Below are 13,536 nucleotides of genomic sequence, written 5' to 3'. Positions count from 1 at the left end.
CTTGTGCTGGTCCTGATTCATTAACCTGCACCCCTTGAACTGTTGTGAGAGCCATGGTTCCCCTACATAGTTTGTCATTCTGCCAGTGTCTTCCTCCTCCCCAGATGGCCTTGGTGTTCCCTTAAATTCCCAGGCCAGTGACCCGACTCAACAAATAATGAGGTAGGGTTGGCAAGATACATTTCAAGTGAACCTATCAGAGCTCAAGGGGCCACTGCTTCCTTTGCTAAGGGCACCCCGAACATGGGTTTATTAATTGGCACCAGGACTTGCATGGGAATTGACGCCAAGCTCCCTACTTGCAATCAGCTACTTTGGACATCTAGGTAACAGTTGCCACCTGCAGTTTCCTGGTTCCTCTCCCTTTCTCCACGGGCCCTTAGAGCAGCTCTCCAATCAGCTGTCATGGTCCTTGGGACAAACTCTGCTGGGCACGGAGGCTTGAACTCATGCGGGGCACCAGCCCCTCATACTTGGTCTCAGAGAATCTCCAACTGCCTGAGCCTTAGGAGGGACTATAGGCCAACTCTCTCATTCTGTGGTGCTGTAGAGAGGGCACCGAGGCCACCCTCTGACTAGGGCATTCATTTCCCATCGCATGACTCCAGGGCTTGTCTTCTCCCAGGTTTTGCCACTCATGTTCTTCTCCGTATGGGTTTACCGAGGGGCTCTGAGCCCCCTGTTTACTGCTGAAGGAGGCTCTAGATTTTCCCAGATATTCCCAGGTATATCTCCTGCATCCCACATCAAAGCAAGATAGCAAAGCCATTGGGTTCATCCACAAAATGTGTGTGCTTATGCCCATGTGCATGCTTCCATGTACTCACGGAGGATTCCATACCTTTGTGCATACCTCAGGACATGCTCCATGGTCTCAAGCTGAGCCTAGCTTTGTTTAGTTGACCCCAGGGGTGACTAATGGGGATGGGGGCTCTGCAGGGACTGATAAGATGGAGGGTGAAATTGAGTGGTCATCTTTAGCTAGAGGGCACCCCAGCATATACCCCTAATAGGTCCCAGCAGCTGGTAGCAAAACAGATGAAGATAGTTGGACTCCTCAGGCGAGCCGGGTGACTTTTTGCTTAGGGTGCCGAGTGTGTGGGTGACGACCTTGGCTTTTGTCTCAAGAGCAGTGTGGCACATCGGTAATTAGAAGGGATGATCACGATCCGTGCCTTCCCAAGGTGGTGATTAAGCAAAAATAGGCTCCATTTTTCAGCTGGCAGGAGGAGCCATGGTGAGCAGGGTGGGCCACCTGTCCCAGTGCCAGGGCTGGCAGGGGTGCTGGGAGCAGCACTGTGGTAGCTGGCCTGCCTCAAAGCTTGTCACAAAATGTTGTCACAAAAACAGCTGTGGGCTCCCCTCATCCCATATCTGGGCACAGCAGGGCCATGTAGATGGAAATGAACAGGAAGTGGGCCCTGGCATGTGGCTCCCCACCACCCGGGAACCCTGCCAGCAGCTGTTACCACCAGAAGCCTCTAGATGTGGAGCCATAAAGCCCAGGCCAGGCTGTTCTAGAATTCTCAGAGGTCCCCCAATATGATTTCCCTGGGGACTTTTAAGAAATGTGCTTCCCAGCGGATGATGCTCCCTTGAACCCAATTTCTCCTGGGTGTTTGGCAGCATATAGCTGTCTCACAGGCTTTGCACACCCTGGATCTTCACTTGTAATAAGTTTTCATAAAAATGTTATCTAGGTCCTGACAGTTGATAGACCCTGGTCTCAAGGGGCCCACGGTCTGATGAGGAAATTGACAAGTAATCTCACAGCAATCAGACAGGTCCAACTCAGCTGAGAAAGCTTTCCAGAGGTGGTGACAATTGAGCAGGGTTTTGAAGGACAAGTAGGAACTTGCCAGTCTGCAAAAGGAGGAAGGGCTTACCAGGCAGAGGGCTCAGCATGAGCAAGGGCATGGAGGAGTGAAAGAGTTGTTTTGTGGGTGATTCACAGCCTCAATTATTGTGGTGGTAATGTCTGGTTGTTGGAAGAGCAGAGCCCTTGCGGGCAAGGTACAGGCAGGAGGGCATCTAAGCTGCCTTTCCACTTGTCTACAGAGGCTTATGCTGAGACTGGAGACAGTGGGGTAACTTCCAGTGGGGGTAAATCTGGTCCTCTTAGTCAACTCTCTAGGGGCCAGAATCTAGATCTGGCAGGCTAGATTTCCCCTCTCCAGAGTAAGGCATCTCTGGATTTTGTGCATTGAAAGGAAGCAAAGCTCCACCCCCAAACAGCACAGTAGGCCAGATTCTTCCCCTTTGCTAGGGAGGGCATGAGGGATGCTGAGGACAAGCCTGCCAGTCTCCATCCCCGCTGAGCCAGGAACTGCCTCAGCATCATTTGTAGCCAGGATACAGCACTTGTCCACTGATCTGATGCCCAGAATATTGTGTGGGCCCCAAGGTTGCTGGCCACAGATAGATCAAAGATGTGGGTGCTCCTCAGTCTGTATAATCAGTGAGGATGCAGCCCCCACCTAATGGAGGGCATGGTGCCCAGGAGATGACAGGACCCTCATGTCTTCCTTGTGACTTATTTATAGCCTTGCTATGGTAATTTGTGGCAATCACAGTATTTAATCCTATAATCACACTGCACGCAGGCTCCTTGGTGCAAGCAGGCACCCAGCCCAGCGAGGCCCTGGAGCCTGCCAGGGTTCAGAGAAGGACTCAGAGACACGGCAGCAGAGTATGGAGGCAGCAATGTTCCTATCAGCTTTTGGTCCCATCTTGCCAGTTGTGGCTCTGGCTCTGTGCCCCCTGATGTACCCTGGATGATAACAACTATGTTCCAGGTCCCATTCTAATCCCTTTGTATATATGGAATCATTTATTCTCATCACCATTCTAAGAGGTAGCTACTGTTATTATCCCCACATTCTAGACAAGAAAACCGAGGTGCAGATCACACAGCTGGTAAGAGCCAAGATTTGAACTCAGGCCATGGTTTCTACCGGGTCCCTCCCAGTCCCAGAAGTCAGGGGCCTCCTGGTCTCCACATCCACAGCCTCGGCCCTGCCAGTTCCTGGTTTCTCCTATTCCACAAGCCCCGGAGCAGCACATGAACCTGCACGCACGAAGCCATACTAGGCTTCCCTCCTGGACACTTTCTTTCCTGCTGGTGAATTGGTCTCCCACGGCAGACCTGGACTTCAGTCTTTGAGGTGCCACTTACCAATTCGTGCTCCCGTTTCTTCTCCTACAGACTGGATATTGTTGTGTATAACTCCCTGGGAAGCTGTGCAGGTCAGAAGGATGAGGGAGCAGTGTGTCAAGCATCATCTTCTGTTGAATGTGGGGCCCTCTTAGCTGGGTTCACTCCGTCTTGATAGTTGCATGGGGCAAGTGACCTACATTGTTAGAGCCTCAATTTTTTCATCTGTAAAATGAGACTAATGACAAGAGGACCAAAACTCAGAGGTTACTTGGAATTAGATGAGATGATACCTGGACAGCACATAGTGCCTGGGACATAAGTGTTCAGGAAAACAGAGCCATCTACCACTGTCTTTTATTCTGACCCTGTCCTGACGGCAGGGCACAGGTCTCTTTTAACCAAATCCAGGGCAAGGTCTAGAGGATGTTAGAAATATGGCAGAAGAGTCGGAGCCACTGGAAGGAGTGTTAGGAAGTGCTGGTCAGAGCCAGGCCTCAGAACACATTTTTCCTCTTCTTCCTCCAAGCCAAAGCCCTCCATCATTTAGGAAATGATTTCCTGTCTGTGTGGGCAGTAGCTCTGAGCTCATAAAGCAGTTACCCTTAGACCAGGGTTGTGTCTGTGAGGACAGAATATTTCAGAAATGGACTTCTTTAGAGAAAACCTCTTTTGGAATTCTTTGCTGATGCCACCCCTTCCCCCGCCCCCTCTGGGGCCAAAACCCCTGGGAAGGAGCCTCCCCAAATGTGCCTCCTAGCAGGGTGCAGCAGGCTTGTGGCAGAGAAAGGGGGTGGGGTGTGAAGAAGAAAGGGCCATTCTTGCCTGGAACAGGCTGCATTAGGAGATGAAGGCAGAGTGGTTCGCAGTCTAGCTATGAGATTCAGCACACGGAGAAAGTAGTATACTCATGGGGAGAAAAGAAGAGGTGAGGTCAGCTTGATGGAAGGAAGGATTCCTCCGGGTGGCAGCATCATTGGGTGGGGAATGAGGGGGTTGTAGGATGTCTTTGAGGACTCTCTGAACCTGAGAGTCCAAAGCAGTGACATTCAGGAATGTAGGCGTTAGATTAGGGGTCCACAAACTTTTCTGGAAAGGGCCAGATAGTAAATATTTTACATTTTGTGGGCTGTAAGGTCTCTGTGGCAGATAAGCAGCTACAGACAATATGTAAATGAATGGTGTGGCTGTGTTCCAATAAAACTTTATTTACAAAACAGGTGGAGGGCCAGATTTGGTCCATTTTACTGATCCCTGTGTTAGAGGAATAAGAGCTCAGATAGGGCTGGATGCCGAGAAGCGCTTCCTGGAGGAGAAGTTGAGCCCAGGCAGCTGAGAGAAGCAAGGAGAGCATTTCAGCACTTGGCTTCAGCACAAAGCTCATGAGTGATGGGTGATGATGAGTGTGATTCCATATGCTGGCCTTAACTCTCTGGGGGTCCAACTTCCACGGGGGTTCCATAATTCAAGGCCTTGCTCTCTCTCTCTGATAACTTCAAACATATTTTAAATTTTTTTTTTTTTAATCTAGCAATTGCAGCTGTTTTCAGAGGGATGCTTGGCCCAAATTTCTGTCCATTACTGGAAGTAGAAGCCATCAGACAAGCCTCATGCTGTTGCTCTTGTGATTGGTGAAGAAAAGCAGGATAGTCCCTTTCTAGGATATCCCCCTGCCCAGCATTAGGGACAGCATCTGTGATAGCCTCATCCTATTGGTCTTCCTTTTCTTAGAAGAAAGAGTTTCATGTTGTGTTGATTTCGGAGGCAGGGGCTGGGTGTAGTGACTCCCTAGTTCTGGACACTATCATTCTGCTCACCTATAAGCTCCTGCCTCGTACAAACTGAGTTCTCTGTTCTCCCCACAGGAGAACTGTACCGGGTTTCCTTAAGAAGACAGAGGTTCCCGGCCCAGGGAAGCATTGAGATCCACGAAGACAATGAGGTGCGCTGAGTTACTGAGGCTGTCTGGGCCCAGCTCTGTGGCCAGGAATTTGGGAAGAGCCCTGGGACAGTAGATAGGTTGTCTGGTTTCCACCCAGCTCTTCATATGACTTGCTGTGTGACCCTGGACAGCTCCCTGTCCTCTGGGCTTCCAGTTCCTGTATGAACAAGAAGAGCCTCGTGGGACACTTCCCACCCTGACAGTGAGGGGCTTGCCTTCCTGACAGCCTGTGTCCCTCACCCTGAATGAACAAGGGGTCCCATCACAGAGGAGGCTAGAGAGCTCCCTGGTGTGGAGCTGAGATAGGCTGGACACGGTGCCTGCTTCTTGGGCCATAGCCCCGTGTGTGTGTGTGTGTGTGTGTGTGTGTGTGTGTGATTCATTGGGTTACCCCCCACTCCCCACCTCATCTCCCTGCTGCCTGTCACTCTCTATCTTTACCGATGTTCCTCTCAGGAAGTCTGCCCACAGCGCTCCTGCAAGACGCATGTCCTCCTGCTGGTGCTGCACGGAGGCAACGTCCTGGACGTGGGCTCGGGAGACCCATCCTGCAAGGCAGCCGACATCCACACCTTCAGCTCCGTGCTGGAGAAGGTCACGCGCGCCCACTTCCCTGCAGCCCTGGGCCACATCCTCATTAAATTTGTCCCCTGTCCTGCCATCTGCTCTGAAGCTTTCTCTCTTGTCTCCAAGTGAGTCCCTTTCTGCTTATTTGGACTGGGTGGGACTGATGAGGGGGAATAAGCAGAGGGGCTGCCCTTGCCATGTGTGTACCTGGTGGGCAGGGGGACACCTCTCTGAGACATCAGATCTTGACTGACCACGAGCATCACGTGCGGGAAGTGTTCAGCCAGAGTCCAGAGCAATTAGCACTGTGCCCCCGCCCTCCTGTGTCCTGGGCCAGTCTCAATAAACCCTCATCTCCTAGGCCCAGATAAGAAAGCTGAGGCATTAAGAGGTTAAGCAGTTTCCTCCACGATTACCTAGTGAGTAGGACCAGGAGTCAAACATAGGCAGCCAACTCCAGACCACACATTTAGAGCCCAGTAGGGATGTGCGCTGTAATGGAGATGCCACAGAGCACTGAAGACACTCAGGATGAGGGCCAGGGAGTCTTCTCGGAGGCGGTGACTTCGGCGTGTGCTGTGAGAGTAGCATAACACGGCTAAGTGTGGGGGTTCTCTGGCAGCCTGGATTTGAGTTCTGGCTGTGTAACCTGAGGGAAATTGTTTAGCCTCTCCTTGTCTCAGTTTCCTTATCTGTAAAATGGGTATACTCCTGGTAATAACCACCTCCTAGAGTTTTTGTGAGGATTCTGTGTGCTAGTATATGTGAAGCACCAAGCACAGCATGGGACACATAAAAAGAGCATGGCAGGGATTCTCTGACTCACATTGTCGTCTTCCCAGGGGTGAGAAGAGGCTCTCTTCACTGGTGGACAGGGGACTGGGGAAGGAGCTGTTCCTGACTGCCAGCATAGAACCCTGCTGGGTGGAATAAGGCAGCATGCTTACCGGGCCTGGGCCTGGGCCTGGGCCTGGGCCTGGGCGCTTCATCCAAATAAGCCCTGGGCCCTGTGGGGAGTAAACCTGGAGACTGAGAGCTCCTCCAGGGCTGGGGGCCTATGGGAAATGCAGCCCATTGCTCCAGGACCTGAGGGCTTTGTGCTCTCCAGGTCCCTGTCCTGTTGAACTAGCCAAAAGTGCGCGCCAAGAGCCAGGTGGGAGCCCTGGCTGCACACAGATAACATGGGCAAAGAAGGCCTGAGCACTTGTAGAGCTCATGTTGATACAGCATGTGGCAAATGGCAGGGACTGGAAACTGAGAACTTTCTGCACTTAAGGATGAACGGGAGGCCAGGGGCACCTCTATCCTGCCACTCACCTCCTTTCCTGTCGACTTTGCCAGACCTTGAGGCTTTGTAGAAAGGAGCCCTCACCCACATGGGGTTTGGGGAAGGTAGACAGCCTTTCAGTCAGGCCTGGCCCTGAGGAGGGCTCAGCAGTGTTGGGAGGGGCAGGAGGCCTGGTGCTCAGCTTTTGGTTGGTTGGGAGAGTGTATATGGAAGGCGTTGCTTTTCTGGTCTATGAGAGAAAGGAAGATTGGCCCCTGGACAGGGAACAGAGACCTGTCTCTGATTTATCTGTGCTCCGAAATGTGGGCAGGGCAGATCTCAATCAGAGTTGGAAGGAAAAAAGTTTAGGTGGGTCATTCCCCAGCCTGGCTAAGGGCCCAAATCCCCGTGTGATTCTTGTTAAACCACAGGTGGCAGGCCTCACCCCGGGGGCTTCTTAATAGGGCTGGGAGGGCCCTGGAATCTGCTTCTTTAACAGATTAATCTGCTGAGTGTCTGCTCTGCAGCGGGATTTGGGAAGCTGAGCTGATGCAGCTCTGTTCTCTTCACACTCCAACAGTTGCAGTTAATTGTGTTCCTTCATAATCAATCTCAGTACCCCCATCCCTCACCCCCAGGACATCTGACCCCCAGAGCTGGGTCAGCCATCCCAAGCCTAATCTCCAAGAAGATGGATGGCCTGACCACTTGAGGGAACTGAGGGAGGGAGCATACTTCTCCCCCAGGCAGTGTCTTGCCAGGCTATCCATCAGCCCTAATCACTACTGGGAGGGAGCTCTTTCTCAGCTAATTAAAATCTCTCCAGCTGCAATTGAGGCCTGTTTCCTCTAATTTGTGTTCTTTGGAGATGAGAAATGGCTGTTAGGCCTGCCTTGCACTCCATAAAGTCTCTGTAACCTGCCCAGGGTTCCCTGAGTCCTGTCACCTGCCCCAGTTTTAACTTCTGTCAGCCTCAGCTTGACTATAGGGGAAGAGAAGCCTCTGGGTAGGGGGTGGGCAGTTTCTCCACTTGTGGTCCCTCCTGAGTCCGATGCCCCTGGGGATAGAAGCAGGATGGGTGGGGTCGGGTGGGAGTAGGCAGCTGGGAGCTGGGCCTAGATAGGTCTGAGCTGCCCAGCAATTAAGGGACTTCCTCGTTGGGAAGCAAGGAATAAAGGGGAGCCCATGGTGGGGCCACTGGCAGTGGAGAAGCTATAAGGCAGGATCTGTTAGTCCATTCTGGGGTTCACAGGTTTTCCTGTAAATCCAATGAAGTCTCTAGATCCTTGTCCCAGAAAGATGGACATAACTATTGTGTATGCAGCTGTGTGCCCACCTCTAAGCTGTGGCTGACATGTGATCCGCACGCCTGGCACGCCCTCTCTCCACCTTTTTAGTTTCCCTAAAGCCTTCTTAGAGGTCTAGTTCAAACCCCACCACCTCCAGGAAGTCTACCGTGATGATATGTCCTCACCCTGATTCATACTACTGGCTTCTTCCACAATTGGGGTGTTCTTTGGAGCCATGCAGAAGTGGGCAGGAGAATACAGGGCCCACACATTACAGGCTGGCATTGGGTGGACATGCAGGGGAGTCAGCATAGGCTTGGCTCCCCCACCTACCTCCCTACCTGTGTGCTTTGTCTCATCTGGCTCCTGCCTGGGTCTTCCTGGAGAGTCTGGAGTGGAGGGCCCAGTTCCCAGCCAGCACATGCTCTCTTCTGCCTGTTCCACAGCCCCAAACCTGCTTTCACGTCTGATCCCAGCTGGGCTTACCTTGCCCCCCTGTCCGCAGCCTGAACCCCTACAGCCATGATGAGGGCTGTCTCAGCAACATCCAGGACCATGTGCCTCTGGCCGCCCTGCCCCTGTTGGCCATCTCTTCCCCGCAGTACCAGGATGCGATTGCCACCGTCATCGAGCGAGCCAACCAGGTCTACGCAGAGTTCCTCAAGTCCTCTGATGGCATTGGCTTCAGTGGGCAGGTAGGACAGCCTGCCCCCATGTCCTTGTCCTGGCCCCAACTGGTGAGAGGCTGGGATCTGACCAAAGGATCCAGACCAGACTGTTCTGAGGCCATAGCTTCTGAGATCCAAGGAGGCTTCTGAGATCTTTAGGTTCATTCTCATTTTACATATAGGAAAACTGAGGCCAACATCTGAGTTCTGATTGTGAGCCCATGCTGATCCCCGGCCCCATTCTGACCCCTGGCCTCAGCCAGATTCTTATCCTCAGACTGACCTGCCTAAATCTGACCCCTTACTCTAGCCTAGTTCCTGTCCTCGGGCTGACCCCACCCAAGCCTGACCCCTAGTTCCATCCTGATTCCTATCCCAAGGCTGACGTTGGCCCCAGACTGACCCCTGACCCTAGCCTGGTTCCTGTCCTCAGGCTGACCCTGGCCCCAGAATGAGCACCCCTCCCCTGCTGGGGCTCTCCCAGGCCTCCCTGGGACAGGTTCTTTGTTCTCCCATGGACAGGCAACCTGAGTTCTAGACGGGTGTGGGGGTTAGGGGTCAGCGGTGGCCAGGCCGATAGTCTCAGCTGTGCCTTCTCTAGGTGTGTCTCATCGGGGACTGTGTGGGGGGCCTCCTGGCCTTTGATGCCATCTGCTACAGTGCAGGGCCCTCAGGCGACAGCCCTGGCAGCAGCAGCCGGAAGGGGAGCATCAGCAGCACCCAGGTGCGGGCCAGATGGTGGGAATGTGGGGCGCGGGAGGGGGTCTGACCTTGGGAGCAGGGGTCTCTCTGGGGAAGGTAGTGTTAGAGCCCTTAATATTTGTACCATGAAATCCAGGTTACAAAGTGTTATATCATAGTCTTACAAGAGTAGCAAGAGATTACTATCACAAGTGAGGAAACTGAGGCCCAGAGGGGGCAATTTAGGGTTGGGTCCCTAGACAGCTACCAGGATCCCACTGGATTGCCAATCCATTTGGATGCAGGAGACAGCCTTGTGGGTGTGCCTTCCGCACTCCTTTTGGAAGAGGTATCGCCTCTCACATCTAGGAAAAAAGGGTTATTTGTGCTTGGAAGAGGAGGCAGGGCCCCATAGCCTTTGGTGACCACAGTGCCCTCCTATCCTCTTCTTGGTCTCAAAGGACACCCCAGTTGCAGCGGATGAGGAGTGCAGTCTGGCCAACAGCAAGCGGCTCAGCAAAAGCAGCATTGACGTCTCCAGCGTGTTGGAGGATGAGGAGCCCAAGAGGCCGTTGCCACGGAAACAGAGCGATTCCTCCACCTATGACTGCGAGGCCATCACCCAGCATCATGCCTTCTTATCAAGGTAACCACTCTCTGTGCCCCACCGTCCTTCCAGAGGAGAGAGGACCTTGGCTCGAAGTCATCCGGGGGGTCTGGGACCAGTCTATGTCCCAGGCCTTTTCATGGGGGCCCATAGACAAGCACTGAAATGCTGAGACCAAGGCTGCTCCCCATGGGACCCTTGTGCTCTGTACCTGCTTCACCTGGACTTGCAGAGAGACAAGACAATCAGTCTCATGTCTCTGAGCCTCAGCTTCATCTTCTGCAAAAGGGTAAATGCTGCCCAGCCTACTTGACTGATGGCTTTAAGAATCTAGTGAAAGAACAGGTAAAGGTATGTTTTGTGAGCTACTTGGTATGTTCTTATTATTTCTCAGATGGGACAACAGAGGCCAGGTAGGTCAAAATTTTCCTAGGATCACATAGCCAGTTACTGAAGAGCTGGGGTCAGCATTCTGGTCTCTCATTCCCCAGTATAAAACATCCCTCTATGTGTAGGCCAGGTGAGGCCCTCCATAGAACTGTCCACCATTTAATTTTCTAGAAGAGACATATTCATTGCCACGGACTAAATGAATTATCTGCACATTTATTCAGGATATGAGTGAGTATTGAGCATATACCCAAATTGGAAGACATGCCTCTTTTTCTCTCTCTCCTCAATGTTCTTCTCCCTCCTTCCCTTCCTCCATTCTTACCCAAGTGGAGAAGACCTCCATGAGGTCGGTAGAGCATTTGGAAAATAGATCGTCTCACCACCCAGAGAGAACCACTGCTAACACTGGCATATTTCCTTTCAGTATATTTTTACATGTGTTGTGTATAGTTTTACTTAAAAAAAAAAAAATTTGATTTTTCCCTTATATAATTAAAAATACTTTACTTGGTAAATATTCTTAATATTTTATTGAGTAAATGGACAACATCTTACTTAATCCCAGTCACCGACACTTTGGCTTTTTCCAATTCTTTGCACTTATAAGTAGCACTCTGGTGACTATCTTTGTGCATAAACATTTATGTAAATATTAGGTTCTTTCATTTACATGGATTCCTGGAGGAGGAATTATTAGGCAAAAGGCTCTGCATATTTAAATCCCTGACTATTTAAAGCTCCTCTGACAGATTATTCTTTAAAAAAGCAGCTATATTTCAAGTTTGGGTCGCAAAGTAAAATCACATTTCTAGTTTATCCTTGAAAAATCCTTTAAGAAAGCCCCAAATTTGGAGAGTGACGAAAAATTGGAGGCTTTCAGTAGCTGGTCCAACACAGCCAGCTTTTCCCTCTGGTGTAGGGACAGATGGCTGTTTCTTTGGCAATTAAGTAGTTGGCGTGTGTTTAGGGACCACGCTGTACATGAAATATGTATTGTTAAACACCAGAGTCATCATCCTCACTGGGAGATGCTCACACTGCAAGAGGCAGAGTATGGGGATTCAGATTCAACTTTCCAGACCCTAGCTCACACTCTATTTCAATTGTTATTTCTAAAATTCTCTTTCTCTTCCAACTTGAGTATGTTAGTTGAATTTGCATTCAGTTAATTGATTGCCTTAAACTCGAAGCTCTGCCCAAATGCCACCTGGAAGGTCAGGGAGGTTCCCAGTTTTCCTGCCCATCCTGGGAAGCGTGATCTGAGTTTATGGCTAAACATCAACTTGAACTCTTTGGGGCAGTGGGTGCCTGGGATGTGAATGGTTTGAATTCCGTGTCTCGTGGTTTTCTCATTAAGCTCTCTGTTTCATCTGTGGGCTGGAGGGGAGGGAAGACCAAGCTGTTTGCATCTGTGTCTGCGGGTTGCCTGGAACATGAGTTACAACAAAAGCCCAAATCCTGGCAGCACTGACATCACCCAGCTGGTCTGCGTATTGGCCAGCTGAGCTTCCTGGTAGACAGTGCAGGAATTCAGTGCAGCCACCATAAAACCAGCACGACGGGGCAGGCCTGCCAGTGTATAGGATGCTTAGGTATTCTCAGGTGCTCAGCCTGTTTTAGTAAATTGAGCTTTATTGGATCATGGTCACATGTATTTATTTAGATATCATCTATGGCTGCCTGCAGAGTAAGTAGATATGATGGAGACCATATGGCCCTTAAAGTTTAAAAGATTTACCATCTGGCCCTTTACGAAAAAAGTTGGCTGACCTCTGCCTTAGCCAAATGTCGGCCATGCCTTGGTGACCAATGCTGAGATGGTTGCAGCATCCAGCGAGGGGACTCTGGTTTGAACCCTTCCCCAGAGATGGAGGGTTGGGTTCTCCACCCCCAGACTTCAGGCTGCCCTGCTAAGTGAACACCCCACATCCTCAGTGCTTCCCGAACCCACTCTCCTGTGTCTTCCTCTGCCTGGCAGCATCCACTCGAGCATGCTGAAGGATGAGGCCGAGCCCCCTGCAGCTAGCGGGCCCCAGATGCCTGAGGTCAGCCTGGGCCGCTTGGACTTTGACGTGTCCGACTTCTTCCTCTTCGGCTCGCCTCTTGGCCTGGTCTTGGCCATGCGGAGGACGGTGCTGCCGGGCTTGGATGGTGAGTATGGTATGGACTGGGGCCTGAGATGCCTTTGTGTCACTAGGTCACCATGTCAGGACCTCAAACTGGGGAGGGTGTGGCTGGGGGGCAGGGACAGGGAGGATCATGGAGTTGCAGTAGGTAGACAGAGAGGAGAAGAGAAGAGGAAAGAGGGGAGAGGAGAAGAGAGAGAGTGAGGCAGTTTCCCCAGATGGAGCAAAGTTGAGGTAGCCCCTGGTGGATTTCACTGTCCTTGTCACATGCCTCTGGTCCATTTGTGGCCCTGTTGTCCAGTTGTCATGCTCTATGGGAAGAGAAGCCATAAATATTTACCCTATTGTATCCATTCCCTCCTCTTCCAGTGCCCAGACTGACCCACTGCAGCCAGGTCAATCTTACTGACCCCTGCATGTACCCAGGCCCACCTCAGTGCCTTTGCTCATGTACTACCCACAGCCTTGAATGCCTTCCTCCATTCTTCTAAAATATACAGTGAGGCGATTTGCACCAGCAGGTGGTGAAGTAGGGAGAGGAGGCAAAACCCCATGGTTGCTAAGGAACCCTAGTGCTCCCTGGATCCTGGACTGACTTAGAGGGACAGGGAGACACAGAAGAGGAGGAGGCCTCAGTGGAGACATCTGCTGGTCTATGAGAGAAGTGTATTGCTGGCTCTGGCAAACCAGGAACTACCACCAAGTGTAGGAATTGAGTAGGGGCTGGAGGAAGGGGCCTTTGATCCTGACTGAAAGACACTGGGTCAACCTCATACATCAAGTAGCAACTAATTAAAAGCTGCAAGAATTTAAAGGAGTTTTACTAGTGGAGATAGTGAAAA

At 51.4% G+C, this 13,536-nt stretch overlaps 1 protein-coding gene across 3 annotated transcripts in view; it reads left to right on the top strand.

The window, feature by feature from the left end:
* Nucleotides 1-13,536, top strand: part of PITPNM3 (PITPNM family member 3) — a 94,443-nt gene that overhangs the window by 59,018 nt on the left and 21,889 nt on the right. For all 3 annotated transcript variants that reach the window (XM_023530427.1, XM_023530426.1, XM_011359759.2), the window contains 6 exons: nucleotides 5,020-5,096; nucleotides 5,553-5,788; nucleotides 8,725-8,914; nucleotides 9,489-9,611; nucleotides 10,030-10,214; nucleotides 12,547-12,719. In XM_023530427.1, the coding sequence (XP_023386195.1) occupies nucleotides 5,020-5,096; nucleotides 5,553-5,788; nucleotides 8,725-8,914; nucleotides 9,489-9,611; nucleotides 10,030-10,214; nucleotides 12,547-12,719 (984 nt within the window). The remainder of the gene's footprint in view (nucleotides 1-5,019; nucleotides 5,097-5,552; nucleotides 5,789-8,724; nucleotides 8,915-9,488; nucleotides 9,612-10,029; nucleotides 10,215-12,546; nucleotides 12,720-13,536) is intronic.

Source organism: Pteropus vampyrus, unplaced genomic scaffold (genome assembly GCF_000151845.1).
Source record: "Pteropus vampyrus isolate Shadow unplaced genomic scaffold, Pvam_2.0 Scaffold50, whole genome shotgun sequence".
NCBI lineage: Eukaryota > Metazoa > Chordata > Mammalia > Chiroptera > Pteropodidae > Pteropus > Pteropus vampyrus.
The sequence above is the reverse complement of the archived record's forward strand: the minus strand, read 5'-3'. Positions and strand labels throughout refer to the sequence as shown.